This window comes from Neomonachus schauinslandi, chromosome 12 (assembly GCF_002201575.2).
Source record: "Neomonachus schauinslandi chromosome 12, ASM220157v2, whole genome shotgun sequence".
NCBI classification, from domain to species: Eukaryota; Metazoa; Chordata; class Mammalia; order Carnivora; family Phocidae; genus Neomonachus; species Neomonachus schauinslandi.
In genome coordinates, this window is record NC_058414.1 from 21,561,287 (window position 1) to 21,584,991 (window position 23,705).

General features: G+C 39.0%; 1 protein-coding gene across 1 annotated transcript in view; it reads left to right on the forward strand.

Annotated features, from left to right (window-relative positions):
- Window positions 1–843: 843 nt before the first annotated feature.
- RSBN1L (round spermatid basic protein 1 like) overlaps window positions 844–23,705 on the forward strand; it is a 64,628-nt gene continuing 41,766 nt past the window's right edge. Inside the window, exon 1 of the mRNA XM_021689700.2 lies at window positions 844–1,443. Within this exon, the coding sequence (XP_021545375.1) occupies window positions 867–1,443 (577 nt within the window). The 5' untranslated portion in view covers window positions 844–866. The remainder of the gene's footprint in view (window positions 1,444–23,705) is intronic.

Consider the following 23,705-nt stretch of genomic DNA (forward strand, 5'->3'; position numbering starts at 1 on the left):
TATAAAGCACTGAACACTCAGGATGCTAACCGCTATTTTACACCTAAAAAAATCCTTGCTTTTCAAACAGCAATAAATATCGCTAACGGATTTTTCTTAGCAAGCCTCAGTTATAATAATTGCAATAAAATTAAGATCTTTAAGAGCGTACCAGTAAAGTTCAAAAGAAAAATTATCCAGGGAGTCTTACCTTCAAGCTCGGAAGTAATCCGAAAGTTCTGGCTTTGCACGAAGTTACCTCCCTTAAAGCATTAGAGTTGACGATCTTAGCAACAGTAACAGATCTTGTCAGGACACCAAGTGATTTTTAGTCCCTCCCATCCAACGACTGCTGCCTAACAGAAGGAAGGACTGAATTCCGCACAAAATTTTCTTCTCTGAGCTAAGCATCAGCGAAATTCGGCTTTCTGAGCGCGAAGAGACGGGGAGGGACCAAAAGGACCCCAGGGGATAAAAGGAAGAGAAAGTGACACATGATAAAGTTGAAGCAGAGACGAGCGCGCCTGGAAGGGGGCAGAGTTGAGGGTCCGGAGTTGGGGATTCATTCCGGACACTCACGCGGCACCAGGGTTCACGCTGGCGACAAGTGGAAGACCCTCCCCTCACAGTTCGCTCCACCACTAGCCGCGCCCCGCGGAGCTTTGACCTCCAAAACTGGTCCGCTTGGCGATACCGCCTCTTCGGCTCCAGATTGACGCCTTTGGTTGGTTCCCAGAGGGATCCTTCAGCATGGCTCGTCCAATAGAGGGCTCTGCCGATGGCCCGGCCGCTCCACTCCTCCCCCGCCCCTCCCCCACCCCTCGCTGAGGGCCCGCCCCTGCCCCGCGCCCGGGAGCGGAGGAGAGTAAATACAACAGGAGCGCAAAATGGCGGAACCGCCGAGCCCAGTGCACGGCGCTGCTGCCGCCGCCGCCGCCGCCGTCTCGGAGAAAGAACCGTTTGGCAAATTGCAGCCCGCCTTCCGGGACCCACCGGGTCCTCTGTCGGCCAAGAAGGTCCGGACTGAGGAGAAGAAGGCGCCGCGGAGACTGAACGGAGAGGGGGGCAACGGCGGGAACAGCAGGCAGCTGCAGCCGCTGGCGGCACCTTCGCCTCAGAGCTATGGCAGCCCCGCGTCTTGGAGCTTTCCCGGTCTGTCTGCTGCCCCGTCCCCGTCCTCTGCTCGGAGCAGTTTCTCTTTTTCCGCTGGCTCCGCGGTCCCTTCCTCAGCCTCCGCTTCCTCGTCTCAGCCGGTGCCGCGCAAACTGCTGGTCCCTCCTACGCTGCTGCACGCTCAGCCTCACCATCTCTTGCTGCCCGCCGCCGCCTCCTCGGCCAACGCCAAGCAGCGCCGACCTAAGGAGAAGCGAGAGAAGGAAAGGAGGAGGCACGGCCTCGGCGGGGCAGGCGAGGCCGGCGGGGCCGCCCGGGAGGAAAACGGGGAGGTGAAGCCGCTGCCGCGAGGTGGGTGTCGACGCTGGGAGGGGGAGGGGAGGGCGCCGCGGGTCCCCGCCACCTCTTCGCGCCCGCGGGGCCCGGGCAGGGGGAGCGCGGGGGCCGCGGGCGCCAGCCTGGAGGGGGCGGGAGGCGTCCCGTTCTCAGCAGGCGACTTTGCAGTCCCCTTGGGGACAGGAAATGGAGCCTGTAATTTCGGTTGCAGCGAGGGGAATGGCCGAAACTCTTATTTTTTATATTGTTTCTATCTCCCAGTTAATGCGCTGCAAGATTTGTAGAATTCGGTCTAGAGTACCCGCCTGGGTGTGCTGGGCTACGGAGGGAGAGGGGAGGGAATGGGATCGCGAAGGGTTTGGTCTTGTAAAAGGTGCTTGATTCATTATTAGACCGTTTAGACGTGATCACAGAATTCGTTATTTGTGACACAGACTCCAACGCCAGAAAATCCTGTCAAAAAAAGGGGTGTGGAGAGCATTGGCGTCAGCTGGAAGCTACCAGAGGCCTGAGCTTTTCATCCCTATTAGGGAAATGAGGTAGTGTGCAGGGCCCGAAGTGTGCTGTTTCATAAGGTAGCCTCCCAGCACCCTCCGCACCGCTCAGTATTCTCAGGTGTTTTGAGTGGTCCTATTTGGAATACCACCACCCTTCAGAAAGAATTTTCAGCCATATTCTTTTTTCCTGCCGCAAATGATAAAATCAGGAGCGTTGACGTGTTTTTTTGCCAGATCAAGTGACTGCAAAATGTTTTAGCATCAGAAAATGGCAAATTCATAAGGGTCCTTTTCAGACAGGGCTAGGCAATTTTCTTTTAAGATGTAGGCTAGCCGTCTGATTTTCAGAAAGTATTTATTTGAAATAGATGGAGCTGCTTATTTATTGATACACAGTTGATCTGACGGTGGTACGACATGGAGAGTGGTTGAAAATTAGGAATTTATGTGATCAAAAGCCTAAAGCACATAGTGACCTTTATTATAAATATACATTGAGAATGTATTGTGAAAGTGTTTTTGAGGAAAAATGACATGTCAAGCAGTTTTAGTATTGCTGATCTAATTGTAGCTTAAATCATGAATAATTCTCTATATGTTTGAATTAGAATGGCTGTTCTCACAATTTTTTAAAAATGCTGCACAGGAGTAGTAGTAGCAGGGTTACTTCTTCCCTGCTGTTCTGCCTGTAGAAAACCTTGGACAACTAAGCATAGCCATCAGGTACTCTGGCACAGGGTAAAGTTCTCTCAGTTTTAGAGAGTGTTGCTTCTAGGAAAGTGGTTTTGAGGATGGAACTTATACTACTTTTAGTCTGGAATTTTAGGTGGTTAGTATTTTAAAGCTATTTCGTTTTAATGCTTACCTTTAAAAGTAAAAAGTGCTTGAAAGTCTGTGCGCTTGCAGCTTGCTTTTAGTCTCATTTTTGATGTGTGAACAGTGTATTCTTCTAAGTTCTTTGAATGAGGAAGTGAGTGTGGGGTATAACATTGTCAGGGTATTGGAATGGCTGAAAATAAATAAGCATTCTTTCCCAAGTCTAACTTAAAATATGGAGCATAAAAATGGCTCTTAATGTGAAATGGCTGTTAAAGAGAAATTTGTCCAGTTTTTTAAATTACATTTAGAATTCTTCTTTCGAAGGCTACTGATTATTTTATGAAGCCTTAATATGAGGAATGATAGCTTCTACATTAGGATGTGGGGAACATGTTTTTCCATGAGCTCTATAGGGTTTTTTTCTTCGTAGTGACTAAATATGAACACCATTGTAAGATTTTCATTTTTTTTTGAGAGAAATGCTGCTATTTTACTGAAGAAAATCTAAAAATCAAAGGATTTTTTTCAGTGTCTTAATGATTAATGGTGAAAATCTTAAGAAGTATTACCCTTCTAAAGTTCAGTTTTAACTAAATTGAAGTTCTGTTTTAATCAATTAAGAAAATTCCTCAGCAACAGTGTTATTAAAACAGAAAATTATATACATTCAAGTGTAATTATAAATATGAAAATTCTAATTTGTAATACAATCCGTTTCTCTGGGCTTTATGTAAGAATCTTAGTGAGTGGTTGGGGCATCTGGCTGCCTCAGCCACGGGAGCGTGCAACTCTTTGATCTCGGGTCAGTGAGTTCGAGCCCCACCTTGGGCTTAGCCTTATCTTAAAAAAAAAAAATCTTAGTGGATATGTCTGTTTTTTAGATATATAACTCTTTCTAATGTTGCTTTAAGTTGGATAGTTCATGGATAGCACAGAGGATAGTTCAGTGACCCCATTTATCCCATAGCTGGCTGATTGAACAAGCTGAATCAGAACAGGAAGTGAGCTATAAGGACACCTAAGCAAAGAAAATAGATCCTTCCCTCAAAAGGCAAACAGACATCCAAAAAATCTAGCTCCCAACTCCATTAACCAGTTGAGTTCCTGTATGCTAGTAGGTTTTTCTTTTTTTTAAGTCTTCAGTGAGAACTGCTAAATTTTTACATTGGCTACCATCTTAACAGGAATTACTTGTATTAAATGAAACTGTGTATGAAAAGGCTTGGCAAGCCATTTAGTAAATGTTATTTGAGTCAGAAATATAATGATTTGTTTTTTAACCTTATAACAATTAAAAAGTGGATCAGTCCAGATAGAGTAAGAATCATTGACAGATTTGAAAGTTAAGAGTGATAAAACAACAGAATCACAAAAGCGTAGCAGTCTAAGCCCATTTAGCATAAGGGTTGGTGCCTTACACACCAAAAACCTGTGAGGTCATCTAGTCATAGTGCGGTAGCTAACTTCCATGATAGCCTGAGTCATCATGTAAAAGTTAAATTTATTTCTTATAAAAAGAAAATGTGCAAAATGTTTTAGATTTTTAAAACTAGAAAATAACCAGATTTAGTGGTGAGAGGTAATCTACTAAAGAGTTCACAGCCCATTTTCCTATAAGATTGAATAAATTTTTGAATTGGTAAATGTGGAAGGTAAGAGTGGACATGTACTGAAGGTATCCAACATTTAGAATTATGTTATAGCAAACAGAACAAACATATTATTGGATAACAGAGTGCCTTAACAATTGCAGTAACTAATAAAACTTGTATAGCTCTTCTCATTTTTGTTAGTGTTTTTGCTTTGCATTTATTAACTTATTTTTTTCCTTAGAATGATCCTGTTAAGTATCCCAAGATAAAACCAGAGCATTTCACAGAATGTTTGCCTTGAAAGTATAGTTACAGAATTTAACTAATGAAAATAGAGGCTTTTTTTAAGAATTGAATAATAATTATTTTGTTTCTATTTTAATTCCAGTTAGCATACAGTGTTATATTCATTTCAGGTGTACGATACAGGGATTCAACAATTCCATACATCACCAGGTGCTCATCACAAGTGCATTCCTTAATCCCCATCACCTATTTAACCCATTCCCCCACCCACTAGGTGCCATTGGTTTGTTCTTTGTAGTTAAAGAGTCTGTTAGAAGTGAATAATTTAAGGTATGTAAATGTCAGTGATTTAAAGGGATAGGTGTTGGAAGATTTTTCAAACTAGACTTTTTCCTATCTTTCTAATGTTAATTCCACAATTTTAGGTTAAATTCATATTCAGAGGTTTCATCATTATGACCAAGTATTTGTCACTGCTGAAATAGTTTACTATGATTTCATTTTCTTGTGTAACCTTTGTTTTTCATGCCTAGTTTTTTCATTTGCTTAGTTTGGTCTGGTAAAGTCTTTCTGTACCCTCCAGCAGCTCCATAAAATGCTTCTCAGTACAATTTTCCACATGGTCAAATCTGTCAGATAAACTTATCAGTTCTATTTGTTCCTGTAGTCATCTCTTCTGTAGCTGTCTTTCTTCCTGCTTTAGTCTGGATTGTTTTCTCTTTAGGCCTGCTGCAAAGCTGTCATCTGGGACTTCCCTTAGCTGACATTCTGAGAATTTCTTTCACTTTCGCTGAGTCCCTTTTTTCTGGACCCTGTGCCTTCCTTTGGTTTATTCCTTCATTTTGGTTTCCTCTACTATTACTGTGAAAGTGTGCACTGGAAATTTTTTTTTTTTTAATTTATTTTTACCCTCATGCTAGGCTGTTTGGCTGTTGAGAGATTTCTATATTGGAAATCATTTTCCCTCAAAAGTTTGGAGGTGTTCCCATTATTGCCTGGCTTCCAGTGTTCTTGTTGAGAAATTTGATCTCCAAAAAAATTGTCTTTTTTCCACAATCTGGGAGATCTCAACCCTTTTATTGAATTTTTAAATTTTAGCTCTCTTTTAAAACAATGTTTCACGAGCTCTTGCTCTTAGTTCCTGTATTGTAGCATCTTGTTCTTTTTTCATGGGTGCAGCATCTTCTGTTACCTCTTCAAGGATATTAATTATAGTTTCTTCGTTTCTTGCATTGTTTTTGGTTCCTCTAAAACTTTTTTTTGGTCGTTGATTTTGGTCTTGTTGGAGGCTTTCTTCAGATTTGTGTGATCCTTAGCAGTTCCTTCATATTCAAGGAATGTTCAAAGCTGATTGAAAGCTCACTGGGCATGCATGAGCATGGCTTAGTGACTAATAAACTCCCATGTTTTACCTTTTTTTTTTTAAGATTTTATTTTTAAGGGCTCCTGGGTGGCTCAGTTGGTTAAGCGACTGCCTTCGGCTCAGGTCATGATCCTGGAGTCCCGGGATCGAGTCCCGCATCGGGCTCCCTGCTCGGCAGGGAGTCTGCTTCTCCCTCTGACCCTCCTCCCTCTCATGCTCTCTGTCTCTCATTCTCTCTCTCTCAAATAAATAAATAAAATCTTTTAAAAAAAAAAAAAAAGATTTTATTTTTAAGTAATCTCTATACCCGACATGGGGCTCGAACTTACAACCCCGAGATCAAGAATCGCGTGTTATACTGACTGAGCCAGCTGGGCGCCCCTCCCATATTTTACCTTTACTTCTTTTCTCTGGGTAGTGGGTAAGAGGGTTTTCAGTTTCTTCAGATAAAGGTCCTTCATTTTTCTGTCTGTGTAACTGGAATAATGGAGAGGAGGGGATTGGCAGAGGTAATGAGTTTAGGTGGCGGGGCTGTAGTGCTTGGTGGAGGAAGAAAGCTGTAAGTTTCACCGTTCAGTTTCTAAATTTTCACTTAGTCTCCCTTCTTTCACACCCACATTTCACTTCTCCCTTTTTCTGTGTGGGATGCACCTGAGTTTGGAGCCATTCTGATTCAGTTTTGCTGGAGATCATACCTCATTCCTGTGGTGGGGGCAGTGAACGGAGGAGGGGGTGAGCGAGCATAATAGAAGGTTAGTGTAAGTCCCAAACAATCCTCTTTACTTTGCAGTACCCCTAGAAAGGCTTAGAAATTGGAGATGGTAAAAGATGCAAGAGGGCAGAATCAACCCCCACCCCTCCCATATACACACTTACACATACTCACTCTCTACCTCTCTCTCTCTCTCTATATATATGTCTGTGTGTGTTGCAGCATGTGTCAGAATTTCCTTTTTAAGGCTGAATAATGTTCCATTACATGTTTATACCACATTTGTTTGTACATTCATCCCTTGATAACATGTGGGTTCTTCTACCTTTTGGCTATTATGAATAATGCTACTATGAACATGGATGAACAGATATCTGTTTGAGTCCCTGCTTTCAGTTCTTTTGGATATATGCCCTGAAGTAGAACTGCTGGATTATATGGTAATCTTAATTTAAGGAACTGCCATATTGTTTTCCATAACTGTTTTCAATAGGAGTTGCACCATTTTACATTCCCACCAGCTGTGCCCAAGGGTTGGGTTAACTATTTAGTATCAGAAAAGTAAATCTAAGTAAGGAGACAAAAAACTCCCAGTGGGCGCCTGGGTGGCTCAGTTGGTTAAGCGACTGTCTTCAGCTCAGGTCATGATCCTGGAGTCCCGGGATCGAGTCCCGCATCGGGCTCCCTGCTCATCAGGGAGTCTGCCTCTCTCTCTCTGACCCTCCCCCCTCTCATGTGCTCTCTCTCTCTCTCTCAAATAAATAAATAAAATCTTAAAAAAAAAAAAAAAAAAAAAAAAAACAAAAAACTCCCAGTAACATTTATTTGGAGCAGATACTTGTGAAGTCAGTGTGCGGTCAGCCATGATAGCTTAGGAAATAAAATTTGGGGATTTGGTGGGAGAAAGAAAAGGCATTTGTTGAGTGCTTGTCATATGCCATGGTATTATCTCAATATTTTTAGATTAAAACTCTGAGTTTTTCTTAGCTCGCTCAGAGTTGCATTGCTAATGTGTAAAGAATTTGGATCAACCCCATTTCTGCAAGAGTGTGAGCCTAACTACAGAATGCGACAGTTAACTTAATTTTTTCCCTTTAGACTGTGATAAACAGGAAGGAGAAAGTGAAGATGAACTTTAAAACTTTTTCCAAGTTATTTCTTTTTTCTCTAACTTTTTATTATAAAAAATTTTAAGCACACAGAAAAGCTGAAAGAATAGATTTTCCTCCTAGATGCAACAACTGTTAATATTTTATCTTATATATGCAATGAATCACTTGAAAGTAAATCATTTGAAAGTAAACTGTAGACATCATGATACTTCATTCTTAAATATTTCAGTCTTCATCTTCTAAAAGTAGATAATTACAATAACTTTAAAATATTTAAGAAGGGGCGCCTAGGTAGCTCAGTCGTAAAGTGTCTGCCTTCGGCTTGGGTCATGATCCCAGGGTCCTGGGATCGAGCCCCACATCGGGCTCCCTGCTCTGCGGGAAGCCTGCTTCTCCCTCTCCCACTCCCCCTGCTTGTGTTCCCTCTCTCACTGTGTCTCTCTCTGCCAAATAAATAAAATCTTTAAAAAAATTTAAAAAATAAAACATTTAAAATAATCATATAGCCAATGCATATTTAGTCTTCCAATAACCCCCAAGTTCCCCATTGTATTCCAAACAACACTAAATATTTATTTTTATAATGCCATTTCTTGAGTGATATTTTCTTTTTCTTCTTTTTATGTCTTGTTTATTTTTTTAAAGATCTTATTTATTTATTTGACAGAGAGAGAGAGATAGCGAGAGAGGGACACAAGTAGGGGGAGTGGGAGAGGGAGAAGCAGGCTTCCCGCTGAGCAGGGAGTCCGATGCGGGACTCAATCCCAGGACGCTGAGATTATGACCTGAGCCGAAGGCAGTCACTTAACCAACTGAGCCACCCAGGCGTCCCTCTCTGTTTACTTTAATCTGGAACTGTTCTACTTACTGTTTTCTTCATATGACATTGACTTTTTGAAGATACTAGTTTAATATACCTGTTACCTTGTAGATTTTTTTATATTCATGATTTCTAAACATTCATAGTGATATATATTTTTAAAGATTTTATTTATTTATTTTGACAGAGAGAGACACAGCGAGAGAGAGAGCAAAAGAAGGGGGAGTGGGAGAGGGAGAAGCAGGCTTCCTGCTGAGCAGGGGGCCCGACGTGGGGCTCGATCCCAGGACCCCCGGGACCATGACCTGAGCCGAATGCAGACACTTAACAACTGAGCCACCCAAGTGCCCCGATTTTGTTTATTTTTAATTTTATTTCTTTTAAAGATTTTATTTATCTGCGAGAGAGAGAGCCTGAGAGAGCGAGCGCGAGCAGGGGGAAGGGCAGAGGGAGAGGGAGAGAAGAAGCAGACTCCTTGCTGAGCAGGAAGCCCAACAGTGGGGCTGGATCCCCGGACCCTGAGATCATGACCTGAGCCTGAGGCAGCCTCTTAAAGACTGAGCCACCCAGCTGCCACTAAAGATTTTAAGTAATCTCTACATCCATGTTGTGGTATTTAGCTTGATTCTTTGTATTTATTACAAACTGGAAGTTAGGTATCAAGATCAAGGCTGATTAATCCAGATTAAATAGTTTTGGTAAGAATATTTCATTGGTGTGCTTCATATTCCATCCCATCAGGAGACGTATAATATTAAGATTGTGCCATTAGTAAATTGGTTGAGGTGACCATTACCCCATTATACTAGTTCATTTTTCTATTTGTATTTAGTTTGTAATCGGTGTGTCGATGATTTATGAATATCCAATTTCCCAGCAATTTTTTACTTAATGGCTTCAGTATCAATTAATGATTTTTGCCTGTGTCACCCATTCTGTTGGGACTTAAAAAATGATGCCAAACTATTTCTAAATAAAAAAGGAATTTGATTTGGGAATGGGGAATTCAAAATAATTTGCTACTCTTGTATTTAGATTAAAATTTGGCAGTCTATTTTGATTTTGGGTACCAAAGTAAATAAGTAATAAGACTAGAATCTTTTGGTAAACACTTTTCTTGAATTCTAAATTCATCATAGTTTGAATTTTGGAAAGCTACTTGCAGAATGCTTTTCATTAAAGATTGAGTGTAGTCAGTTACAATTGATGATCTGTTATAATATTGGTAACATGGGCCAAAAATAAGAAGTCCTACCATTTTTTTTTAATGTAGTAAATATGAATTAGTATAGTGTGTTAAATACTATATATATTTCAAAATTACAATTTCTATTACATAATGTTCTCTGTTGACTAATATAAATTAACTGTATACGTATATGAATTCCTTTATTAAATAGATTATATCAATTCCTTCAGAGCAGGCATCATTTTAGTCATCATTTTATGATCTTTGCCTTGTACTCAATAAGTGATTTGAAGAAAAAAATACTTTTTATTAAGAAATTAATTTTATCTGTTCTCTTTGCACTACAAACTTAAGTGGCTACTCTTGTTAGTTTTTTGTTTTTTTTTTTAAGATTTTATTTGTTTATTTGAGAGAGAGAGAATGAGAGAGAGCACATGAGAGGGGTTAGGGTCAGAGGGAGAAGCAGACTCCCTGCCGAGCAGGGAGCCTGATGCGGGACTCGATCCTGGGATTCCAGGATCATGACCTGAGCCAAAGGCAGTCGCTTAACCAACTGAGCCACCCGGGCACCCTCTTGTTAGTTTTTTTTATAGAAAGGGTATACATTTTCTTTAGATATTATTTAATTCAGAACCGCTTTCAGTGGTTTGACATGTGGAACAATATTCTGGAAAACCAGTGTCCTGGGGCATTCATTTTCTGGCTGAATCACTGATGAACTTTATACCTTAAGGGAGTATATAGTCACCATTTTTCACTTGTCTCCTTTGGGGATGATGAAAATATCACGATTAGTAAATTCTGTCAGGCTTTTTTTTTTTAAAGATTTTATTTATTTATTTGAGAGAGTGAGAATGAGAGAGAGTACATGAGAGGGGGGAGGGTCAGAGGGAGAAGCAGGCTCCTCGCCGAGCCCGATGTGGGACTCGATCCCGGGACTCCAGGATCATGACCTGAGCCGAAGGCAGTTGCCCAACCAACTGAGCCACCCAGGCGCCCTGTCAGGCTTTTTTGAGTTGGACCAAAAGCTGATGCAGTGAGTACTTGGGTGCAACTTGAACAAAAATATAAGCTTCTTGAGGACAGAAACAATAATAACAACAACAATAATAATAATTAACACATAGAACTGTACTTGGCACTTTATATGTATTTTTATTTAATTTTCACAACTTCTTTAAAGTTTAGTTAGATATTAGCCTTTTATAAGTGCTGAATGGAAGCTCAGAAAATTTAAGTAACTTGCCCAAGGATATTAAATAAGTATACAATCTAAATTTTAGATCATTATGTAGTTTGACTTAAGAGCTCCAGCTCTATAAACTATTGTGCAAACTGTGTTAATGTTTTTAAATCTCCTTTATCCAGAATTGTACCTTACATTGTGAGCTAGTTTGCCAAATAAATGAACCAGAGTTTGAAGGAAAAGTGGGACTTAGGAAAATGGAGATGATGGAACAGGCTTGTTAGGGGAAATGGTGTGAGCAAGACCATAGAGACCGGAGTGTGCATGCCATGTTCAGTGGTCTGTGAATAGAACCATTCAGCTGGGATTGGTGATTTTGTACAAAGTTGGGAAATAGCACCTCATGCCAGTTGAAAGTTTGCCACAATATGTTTTCTATTTGCCAGGATAGGGAGTTAAGACTTCGTACTGTGGGCAACAGCAAGGCACAGTTTGTTTGTTTTTAATAGAGTGATAATTTATTCAAATTGGCATTTAAGGAATACTAATTTGTTAGCATTGTATAGGATGAATTGGCTGAGAGAAAAAATAGAGACAGGGATATTGGAGACTAATTTTAGTGGTAAAATGAGGTACTCCTGGACATGGAAAGGAAAAGATTTTGAGAGGGAATGTATGATCAGCCTTCATGATTATCAAATATGTAGCAAGAGAGGAGGATTTATATATTTAATTTTATGGTTTCAGATGGAGGGAGTAAGCATATCATTGAAAAAATGTTGGTGGGCCCGCAGGAGAACTAGTTGGAAAAGATGGATATGAGTTTGAGATATAGGCAAGTGCCTTATATTAGAGTTCTCTTATCAGATGCAGCTCAAATTAATGGTGAGTCAATATGTAAAGTTTTAAAATGTTGTTCTATGTATAGGAGATTCTGTTAGTGTGTGTATGCTTCAGTATTGCATATGTGGAGGGGACCCTTGTAAAAGTCGTGGTGGCAGACAACAATGATTGCTTTTTGTGTGAGGAGGAAATAATCTCAGATCCTCTCTTAGTTCTTAGGTAGCCAGCTGTTAACAGCCTTTAAAACGGTCTCAAAAAAATCAAGATTAGGCATGATTCCTTAACTTTTACTCTGGTCTAACAATTTAACAGTTTACCTTCCATTTGTCCTCCCTCTCCTGGCCTCCCTCATCATTGGCCTTATCTCTGCTGCTACTATTTCAGCATTTAGTTTAGTTTGGGACCCTTTTACAGTACTCTTCTCTCTGGCTTTGCTAATCACCCTGTTGGTTTTCTACGGTCTATTGTTAGCACTCCCCAAATCTTAGCTTAGTTTGGAGTTCTAGATCCATCTTTGACATAGTCACTATTAGATGTTCCACAGAACTGTAAAATTAATATGTTCAAAACTCAGCCTTCCTTACTCAAATTTGTCCTGCTGTGTATGTTCCTTATCTCAGTGCCATCTTGTATCTGGTGGCTCAAGCTTGAAAACTGGATTCTACACTTTACCTTCATCCAACCGGTAGCCAAATCTTGTTAGTTCTAATCACCATCTTTTATATCTATCTCCTTTCACTGTCCTTTCTACTAGTCTTAGTTCAAGTTACCATTATCTCTAGCCTAGATTATTGTATAACTGCCTCCTTATTGGGCTCCCTACTTCAAATCTGTGATGTTTCAATTCATTTTTCATGCTACAGCCTAAGTGATGGCTAGAGATCTGAACACATTTGGTTATGTCACTTTTCTGTTTATGAGATGTTCAAATTCCTAAAAATGTCCTACAAGGCTCTTGTTTAGCTCTTTAACTTCTCCTCAGTGCTTCTTGCTGCCTAGAACTTTGTCTACGCGTTATCCCTCGTTCCACAGTTCTACTACACCTAGCTAATGTCTACTCATCTTTTAGGACTCCACTTGAAAGGGAGGCCTTTATTATTCCCTAGACTAGGTTAGGTCCCCTTGTTGTCTCTTCCTGTGTCACCTTGCACTTCTTCCTTCCTGACTTTCTTCACTTCATTTTAATCACTTAGTTATCTTCTTCACTAGACACACAGCCTGTGAAATCTGGGGGCTGTGGTTATCTTGTTTCAGGTCATGGTACCTCTGGGTAGTCAGTAACTGTTTGGGAAATTAACGAGTTGTACTGCATTTCAGCCCTTTCTGCCTGCTGAGAAGAGATATCTAGTTGTTATTCAGGAAAATTTTGGCAGGTATTTCAAAGTAAGAACAGTAGAAAAGTGATAATGGGATGAGAAGTTGATCAACAGCTCACAGACAGTGGTTAAATTGTCAAGTGAGCACAAGAGGCAGATATTAATGGTATGAGAAACTAGAAAGGAAAGTCACTGTGTGGATAATACTAATTGTATTATGTTTGACTCACTTGAGTTATCCGAATTGCCATTTTGTACACTCTAATCTCAAAAAAATAAAGCTTATCACTACATTATACGAAGAGGAAATTTTTTTATTTTTATTTTTTTTTAAAGATTTTATTTATTTGACAGAGAGAGACAGCAAGAGAGGGAACACAAGCAGGGGAGTGGGAGAGGGAGAAGCGGGCTTCCCGCTGAGCAGAGAGCCTGATGTAGGGCTCCATCCCAGGATCCTGGGATCATGACCTGAGCCAAAGGCAGACACTTAACGACTGACCCACCCGGGTGCCCTGGAAATTTTGTTTTTAATCTGCATGTATTTACAAAACCCGTAAGGGCATTATAAATGGAAATCCTATTTGTAATTTATTTAGACATAAAATTAGATAGGAATTAAGATTAATTTTGTTCCAGCAATCAGATAGTTTTTAATACCATTTTAACACCATTTATTGAATAGGTCATTCTTTGCACTCAGATGTGGAATGCCAGTTTTTATCCTATACTAAAATCATGTGTGCTTGGATCTATTTTTATTTTTCTAAATCTTTAAAAAAGATTTTATTTATTTATTTATAGATTTTTTTATTTTTAAGTAATCTCTGCACCCAGTGTGGGGCTGGAAATCACAACCTCGAGATCAAGAGTCCCATGCTCTACAGATTGAGTGCCAGGTGCCCCCTCAGGTCTATTTTTAGATTCCCAATTCTTTACATTTATCAGTTCATTTCTACTCAAGTAACACTCTCATTTTACTGTATCTTTAGATTTTAATATCTATAGGGCAAGGCCCCCCTGCTTCCATACTCTTTTTCAGAATTTTCTTGGCTTTTTAAAATACCAGGCTTATTGAGGCATAATTTACATAAGATAAAATTTACCCCTTTAAGGTATATAGGTCTATGAGTTTTAATAAGTGTACATTGTAGCCACCAGCACAGTCATGATATTTTCTATCACCTCAAAATGTTCTGCCACTCATTGCTCATACCTCCAGTCCCGGGCGTGATTTGTCTTTTGTCCCAATAGTTTTGCCTTTTCCAGAATGTCATATAAGTTGAATCTTACACTGTCTTTTTTATGTTTGGCTTCTTTCACTTAGCGTATTGCTTTTGAGATTCATCAGTGTTGCATTAATCAATTTATTCCTTTTATTTCTGAGTAGTAGTTCATTGCATAGAGATACCACAGTTTGTTTTTTCATTTTCCAGTTGGTGGACATTTGGATTGTTTCTGGTTTTTGATGGTTATGAATAAGCCCACTATAGTCATTCATACATGAATCTTGTGGTGGACATAAGCTTTCGTTGTCTTGAGCAAATATCTAGAAGTGGAATCACTGGGTTGTATGGTTAAATTTATGCTTAACTTCATAAGAAACTTCCATACTTTTCTAAAGTGGCTGTACTTTCTTCATTCCCACCAGCCCTTGATATTGTTATAGTCTACTAAGTCTTAGTCATCCTAGTGGATATGTAGTAGTATTTCATTATGGTTTTAATTTGCAGTTCCCTAATGACTTCTGATGTTCAGCATCATTTTATGTGCTTATTTTCCATCCCTGTCTCTTTGGTGAAGTGTCTGTTCAGATTATGTGTTGTTTTTATTTTCAAATTGTAATCATTCTTTACATATTCTGTGTACAAGTTCTTTATTAGATATGTATTTCACAAATGTATTCTCCCATTCTGTGGCTTTGCATTCCCTTAATATTATCCTTCACACTTCTTCAGAGCAGAAAAATTTGATTTTGGTGAAGTCTACTTCATAATTTATTTCTTTTATGGTTTGTGGTTTTTGTGTCTTAACCAAGAGAGCTTTGCCTAACCCAGGGTCACACAGGTTTTCTCTTATATTTTCTTTTTGATACTTTATAGTTTTAGGTTTTACCTTTAGGACTGTAGTGCATTTTGAAAATTTTTGTATTTGAGGTTTGGATCAAAGTTCCCTTACTCTTATTTTTCCTTATTGATTAAGTGGGAAATTATTTTGTGAAGTCCACTCTCTCCCCCCTCCCCTGACTCCAGTCACCTAGGGGTTTTCATTAAATTTATTGATTAAAGTAGGGGCAGATTGTAATTACAGAATTTTCTTTATACTTACAAGCTACATGTATGTCTTTACCTACTCTTATATTCTTTTATATCTCCATAAAGTCTATTGATATTTAATACAGATTATGAGTTTTCTTCTGGTATTTTGTTCATTTTGGGGAGTTTTTTCCAGATTGTTACTGGTATGTAAGAAAGCTTTTGTTGTTTCTACATATACTTGATAATTGGGTATGTTAAGTGTATAGTATTGAAAGGTTATCAATTCTTCACAATCAGGAACAGGTTTTTGTTTTGTTTTTGTTTTAAGTAGGCTCTATGCCCAATGTGGGGCTTGAACTAATGACCCTGAGATTGAGGGTCACATGCTCTACTGACTGAGCCACCCAGGGGCCCTAAGGAACAGATTGAATCACAATAAGGTACTTTGTAATATTCAGGAAATGATTTCTTTGTGGTTCTTCAAACATTGTGTTTGTCTTTGAAATCTGAGATCTCTGTTAGCAGAGTATAACTATTCAACTTGACAAACACTTTTAGTGCTTAGGTGTCCTGGTAGGTTTTAGTAAAAATGACAAAATCAATATAAAGCTTCTGCCTTCAAGTACCTTAAGCAATCTAGCAGTATACCAGAAAAAGTAATTATAGTATTTAATGCTCTAAGTTAAATACCACAAGACAGATGGACAGTAGTGTTGGTACTAGTGGAAATGGGAGTAGGCAGATATTAAGAGAGGGAGAAGGAATGCAGGAGGGAGGAGGGGATGTTTGAGAGAACCTTTGAAGGACAGTGTGGTAGGTTATCAGTAAAGAAATGAAGGAATTGGGACGCCTGGGTGGCTCAGTCAGTTAAGTGTCTGCCTTTGGCTTAGGTCATCGGGCTCCTTGCTCAGTGGGGAGCCTGCTTCGCCCTCTGCCACTCCCCCTGCTTGTGCACACTTTCACTGTGTGTGTGTTTGTGTGTGTGTGTGTGTGTGTGTGTGTGTCAAGTAAAGAAGTAAAATCTTTTTTAAAAAAAAGAAATGAAAGAATTCTAGGTAGAGAGCATTATTTGAAGTGTAACATTCATGGAACTAGATAGGAAAACAACGATGCATGCCATAAAAGCTTAAGGAAGAAAATAATTCCGAGATGTTTGATTATAGTTCTGACATTATATATTGCTAAACATCTTTATTCTAGCCCTTCACTTTTTTTTTTATTTTATTTTATTTATTTATTTGACAGAGAGAGAGAGAGCACAAGCAGGGCGCGTGGGAGAGAGAAAAAAGCAGGCTCCTGCTGAGCAGGGAGCCTAATGTGGGGCTCAGTCCCAGGATCCAGGGCTCATGACCTGAGCCGAAGGTAGATGCTTAACCAGCTGAGCCACCCAGGCATCCCTCTAACCCTTCACTTTTGATTTTTAAATATCAGCGTGTTTTATAAGACAAATTCTGTTTTAACATTGACCTGAAGTCAGTGCAAGTTTTGTACATATGTAACTTATACCAAACAACTTCTTCATTGACTCTAAGACTTTGTGAAGGATATATTATCTTTTGCTGTGTAACAGACTTAAAATTTGGTGGCGTAAAATACAACCATTTTATTATATTTAGTGATTTTATGGGTCAGGAATTCCAGCAGAATTGACTAGGTGATTCTGCTTCATGTGGGGTTGACTGGGGTTGCTCAGTGGTGGTCAGTTGGTGGCTGGTCTTGTTTACTAGGTCCCAAGATGGCTTTACTCACTTGGATGTTTTCTCATCCCTCTCATAACTAGATGCTAAGCCGAGCCCCTCTCTCTCTGTCATCTTGGGTCCTTTCCACGTGATCTCATCAGGATAGTTGGATTTCTTAGATGGCAGCTCAGGACTCCAAGAGACCTGACTGGAAACAGCGAGGCTTCTTATAACCTAGCTTTAGAAGTCTGAATCATTTCCTCCCTGTACATATATTAGGGCACTAATATTTATAATGTATTACAAATTTTAATGTATTAAAATAATTTAAATAAATTAAAATAAAAATTTGTAATGCATTACATAATATAATAGGTATATTTTGTAAAATTTCCCTTAGAGTACATTCTAAATTGAAAATAGATAAAGCACCTATAGGAGCATTATTTAATGATATTAACTAAATACATAACTTTTTAAAATTTAGAACTTTAATTGGTTGCATGGAAAACATAAAGGGTATATAATAAGAGCAGTGGTTCCCATATATGCTGTTATCATTAACTACAAACTATATGACTTACTGTTTGCATTATAGAACATAATTGTAATTAAATAATATAATTGTATAATGTTGACTTCAGAGGTCTAGAATGCCCCAGTTCGTGTGTGAATCACATTTTATATGACAGCTATAGTATAAAGTTCAGTGACTAGAGTGATTTAAGTCTGTGATCTAGATACCAAGTAGAGTGCCTCAGTACTTTTATATCTTGCCTTTACAGTATTTTGAGAGGAGGAAAGCTAATTGTACTTCTGTTTTGGAGGCAGATCTTTCGTGGTCGGTCAGTGAAGTAAGCCTGACCTGAAATTTTTTATTAGGGTAGGAGAGGGAGCCCAGACCACTATTTCATGTTATGTCTGGCTTGGCTTTCATGTAGGTATATATATATTTATTTTTTGTTTTCCTTTTAGTGATTCTGTGTTTTTGGGACGACTGTTACTATACTGTTTGTCACTCTATGTGTGTTACTAGATGCCTTCTTAATACAATTCTGCTATTTATATTTAATAAAATGCTAGCTACCTTTGTTAAGTGCCTGTGATATATACTGGGCATAGTGTTGGAAATAATGCGTATGTTGCTTTTAATCCTCATAAAAATCTAAAAGGTAAGTGCTACTGTCTTTGACAGATGAGAATGCTGAGGCACAACATAGTTAATAAGTAATTTGTTTTGTGTCAGTTGGTGGCAGGAGCAGCTGGAAATTAAGTATGTCTGATTACAAAGCCTGAGTTATTTCCAACGTATTATAGTATGTTTAGAATTTCTTAATACACAGCCGTCTTAAACTACATCATTTTCAACATTCTCTTCCTTGTTTTTTTGGTCTCAGTATTTAGAGCAACCTGCCTATTCCTGAATAGTAAGAGAGATAAGTATTGTACAATTTGAACTTCCTCATAATATCTTCAGGCAGAAACATTTTTTGCATTACTGTACAAAACATAGGACGTTTTTGCTTTATGAGTCATTATACTAAATTTTTCCCCTTCTTAAAAAAAGCAGAAACGTAGAATCATAAAATACTAGCAAAGAAAGGTTCATCAGAGATAGCATAAGCCCCTGATTTTACAAGTACAAGCAACAGAAGCTCCATAACACTCCTTCAGTTCAGCAGTTCACAAGTCCTTATGTTCTAAGTTACTGGAACTGCACAGGTCTTTCATATCTCAGGGTTCTTAACACAGCAATTTTTACAGTTAAGTCCATAAGGACCTTTCACCCTTTAACAGTTGCCCTCAGTATAGATGAGCAGACAACCCTAGAGGAGGAGTCAGGTATTTTAAATACCGTCTGCCTCATGCCTGTCAGATCTCAGCCATCCCTTAATTAGAAGAAAGGGTTTTTCTTCTTTGCCTTCCAACTTTCTGGAACCCATTTCTATGTCATTCCTTCCCCTATTATATAACTATCTACCGGAGAAGATTTGGTGCAGAAGAGCTAGAAGTAGTGCTCCTTGTATGTGCCAGTTATAAGTTAGGAACTATCCCTTATTAGCTAAATACAATGAAACATTTGTGGTCCAAAGAATTCTCATTATGTTGTTTTTTTTTTTCCTAAAGTGTGGTATAAGAGCTTTTAACTGGAAATTTGGGGACTTGATTAGGACTTTTCCTACTTCTGCCACTTAGTCTCTGTCCCTGAGAAAATCTTAAATGCTCTGGGCCTTGGCGAGGAGAGTAGGTAAAATCTTTAATTTGTTTCTATGAAAAAACTAATTTTATGGAAACTTTTCTGGCAGCTGCCCCACTTCAACACTATCTTATTGATTGTTGTCATACCTCTGCTATTTTTTATTGTTTATTTCTAGAGTCTTATAAGAGCATTTACTTTCTTAAATTACGTCACAATTTCTCTAATTTGTCCTCTGCTTCTTATATGATTCAACAAACATTTACTGCCTGCTATATGCTTGGCACTGTGTAGGGGAATGCAGAGAGGAAAGCTGTTTATATTTCTTGACTTCAGGAATTTATAATTTAATTGGAAAGATTATTAGCTGCAATGTAAGAGACACTTTGTATTATTACGCATCTTGTTTCTTTTTCTGAATGTTGCTTTTTTTTTTTATCTTCTGTGACTGCTGACCCTTCAGATGATTATCAGTAATTTGCTTTTATTTACATTAACTCTTTTCTTCTTTTGCCCCGTGGAAACTTCATTGATTTTGAGCATCTTATGCGCAAAACACTATTCTAGATTCTATAGAAGAAGACAAAGATGTGTTAGATACAAAAACTGCAGAAGAATTCTTAATCTCAGGAAACAAACTTGAGGGTTGCTGGAGTGGTGGGGGGTGGGAGGGATGGGGTGGCTGGGTGATGGACATTGGGGAGGTTATGTGCTATGGTGAGCGCTGTGAATTGTGTAAGACTGATGAATCACAGACCTGAACCTGTGAAACAAATAATACATTATATATTAAAAAAAAAGAAGATAGTAGGAAGGGAAAAATGAAGGGGGGGGAACTCAGAGGGGGAGACGAACCATGAAAGACTATAGACTCTGAGAAGCAAACAGGGTTCTAGAGGGGAGGGGAGTGGGGGGATGGGTTAGCCCGGTGATGGGTATTAAGGAGGGCACATACTGCATGGAGCACTGGGTGTTATACGCAAACAATGAATCATGGAACATTACATCAAAAACTAATGATGATTAACATAACATAAAATTAAAAAAAAAAGACAAACCAAAAAACTGCAGAAGAGTTTATATTCAGCAGGGCAGATAGAACAGGTACACAAAGAAGCAGAATTCAAATCATAAGAGAGGGAGGAGGAGGCAGTGGGGTCATTTCTAGTTGTAGGGATCAAGGAGTCCTTAATGAAAAGCTGAATTTCAGCTGGATCTTGCAGGATGTGTAGGATTCTGGTCGGCAAGAGTAGGGATGGGCAAAGGCATTCTAAGTAAATGGAGTAAGACTCAAGTAGTAATGAATTAAACAATCTGAAATCTTGTGTACATATACATATGGTTGAATAGTAGAAGAAACTAGATTAAAGTATGAGTCTTCACTATACAGATTCCTGAATGGCATACTGTGGGAAGTTTCTCTTTTTACATAGGGTGGATTTGTTCATTTGTTTAAAGTAGAGGAGAGTGACATGATAAACTATATTTTCAAGGAATATTTTTTTGTCACTGCTGAGTGGATTGGTGGAGAGGAGAGAAATTTTAAGTAGGAAGATCACTTCTTTCAAAAGATAATTAATCAGTTATGGTGATAGCTGTGGAAAGGGGAAAGGAAGATGGACGTATTTCAGTAGACTGAACTAAGCAAGTGATTTAATGTTAGGGGAAAAACTAAAGAGGGAAGTGTAAAGGTTTTAAGAATTTTGAATTTGGATGTCAGGGGCTGTTGTGCCATTAACCTAAACAGGGAATTAAAAGGAGAGCTTGAACCTTATTTATATAAGAAAGATGATAATTTTGGTGTTAAATATTTTTCTTTTTTTTTTTTTTAAGATTTTATTTATGTATTTGACAGAGAGAGAGAGAGACACTGAGAGAGGGAACACAAGCAGGGGGAGTGGGAGAGGGAGAAGCAGGCCTCCTGCTGAGCAGGGAGCCCAACGCAGGGCTCGACCCCAGGACCACGACCCGAGCCGAAGGCAGACACCCAACGACTGAGCCAACCAGGCACCCCAAATATTTCTTTTCTTTTTAAAATTTTTAAAAATTTTTTTATTTTTTTAAGTAATCTCTCTACCCAGTATGGGGCTTGAACTCACAGCCTCAAGATCAAGAGTTGCAGGCTCTGCTGACTGAGCCAGCCAGGTGCCCCAGGATGTTAAATATCTCTTACGGAGATGACGTGGTGAAGCTTGGCCAAGAGGTTGGGTTGAGATATTAGTTTGGGGATTCATTTGCCTAATGGTTACAGTTTAAATCCTAGGAATGCATTTTTAGACAAGTATAGAGAAAGGAGGTACACCTAAGATAAAATCCTAAGGAGAATGTGCAGGTTTTGATGGTAGGATCATGAGTTATGGAGTAGTCATGATAGTGGAGTTCCACTGACTTTAGGGAGAAGTTTTGAGTAAGAGGCTAGTAATATCTCTTGCAGTGAGGACCAATAAAAAAAAAAGGCTGATAAGTGAAATATGTCAATCAGAGAAAGACAATTATCGTATGATATCACTCGTATGTGGAGTTTAAGAAACAAAACAAAGCATCATAGGGGAAGAGAGGAAAAAATAAAACAAGATGAAACCAGAGAGGGAGACAAACCATATGAGACTCAATCATAGGAAACAAACTTAGGGTAGCTGGAGGGGAGGTGGATAGGGGAATGGGGTGATTGGGTGATGGACATTAAGGAGGGCATGTGATGTAATGAGCACTGGGTATTATAATAAGACTGATGAATCACTGAACTCTACTTCTGAAACCAATAATACATTATATGTTGGTTAATTGAGTTAAATAAAAAAACGGAAAAAAAATAAATGAGTGTTGACAAACTAGCCTTAAAGCAAGTCTCTTTAAAAACAAGTGTTCCAGGGCGCCTGGGTGGCTCAGATGGTTAAGCGTCTGCCTTCGGCTCAGGTCATGATCCTGGAGTCCCGGGATCGAGTCCCGCATCGGGCTCCCTGCTTGGCGGGGAGTCTGCTTCTCCTCCCTCTGACCCTCCTCCCTCTCCTGCTCTCTGTCTCTCGTTCTCTCTCTCTCAAATAAATAAATAAAATCTTTAAAAAAAAAAAAAAACAAGTGTTCCAAACACTACTTCTATGTCATATATAGAATGGCTCAGTGATTTGTTGATGAGATTTTCAATAAATATTTCTGTACAAGCAAAATAAAATCTTTTTTTTTTTAAGATTTTATTTATTTGAGAGAGAGAGAGAAACCGCATGAGAGGGGATAGGGTCAGAGGGAGAAGCAGACTCCCTGCTGAGCCGGGACCCCGATGTGGGACTCGATCCCAGGACTCCGGGATCATGACCTGAGCCGAAGGCAGTCGCTTAACCAACTGAGCCACGCAGGCGCCCAAGAAAATTAAAATCTTTAAAAAAAGACTGAGAAGGCATCACTCCTTTTTACTATATCGTTTATCTTTTCCTTTCCATTTTTGTAATGTTACTTTCCCTCTTCCTCCCCACTTCAATTCTGTATTATTTCTCATTTTCTCCTGTTTCCTGCTTGTTTTCAGATCTATTTCTAGCTATACTTCTGTCTGGGGAGGGTGATCAGGAAGATCAGTGTTGTTGTTCAGACTAACTGATTTCATAGACTGCATTATTACAGTGTGAATCATGGCACATACCCAAAGCAGGCAAAACTGTGATAGCATGAAGCCTATTTGAGGTTTGTTCTACAAGAATATATTGTGGCTGAAAGCTTTAGCAGGAAATTCTACCAACACTTCTTAAGAAGTAAGTGTGGATTTTTATGACACTTCTTTATTTTTTTATTTTTATTTTTTTATGTAAGCTCTTTGCCCAACGTGGGGCTTGAACTCATGACCCTGAAATCAAGAGTTGCTCTGCTGACTGAGCCAGCCAGGCCCCCCGTGACACTTCTTAAAAAAAATTTTTTTTTATTTTTTATTTTTTTATTTTTATTTATTTATTTATTTATTTTTTTAAAGATTTTATTTATTTATTTGAGAGAGAGAGAGAGAGAGAAAGCACATGAGAGGGGGGAGGGTCAGAGGGAGAAGCAGACTCCCCGCCGAGCAGGGAGCCCGATGCGGGACTCGATCCCGGGACTCCGGGATCACGACCTGAGCCGAAGGCAGTCGCTCAACCAACTGAGCCACCCAGGTGCCCCCAAAATTTTTTTTTTAAATGAACTTATATAAAGATCCTTTTTTAAACAAAAATCTTTGGTTTAATGAGTCATGGTATAGTATGGGATTTCTGTCTTTTCCTTAAAATCTATTAAATGTAACAAATAGTGCATGTATATGTACATATTCAGAATACATATATAATTGTATCATATTTTCTCCTTTCATTCTTCTTTTTGTTAACTATAGCGTGAACTTGACATAATGTATATAAAGTGAGGTAGAAATGCACTTGAACAATTGTAATGAAGGGAGGACTTTGTAAAAAGGAAGAGTATTTTCATGTATGTGT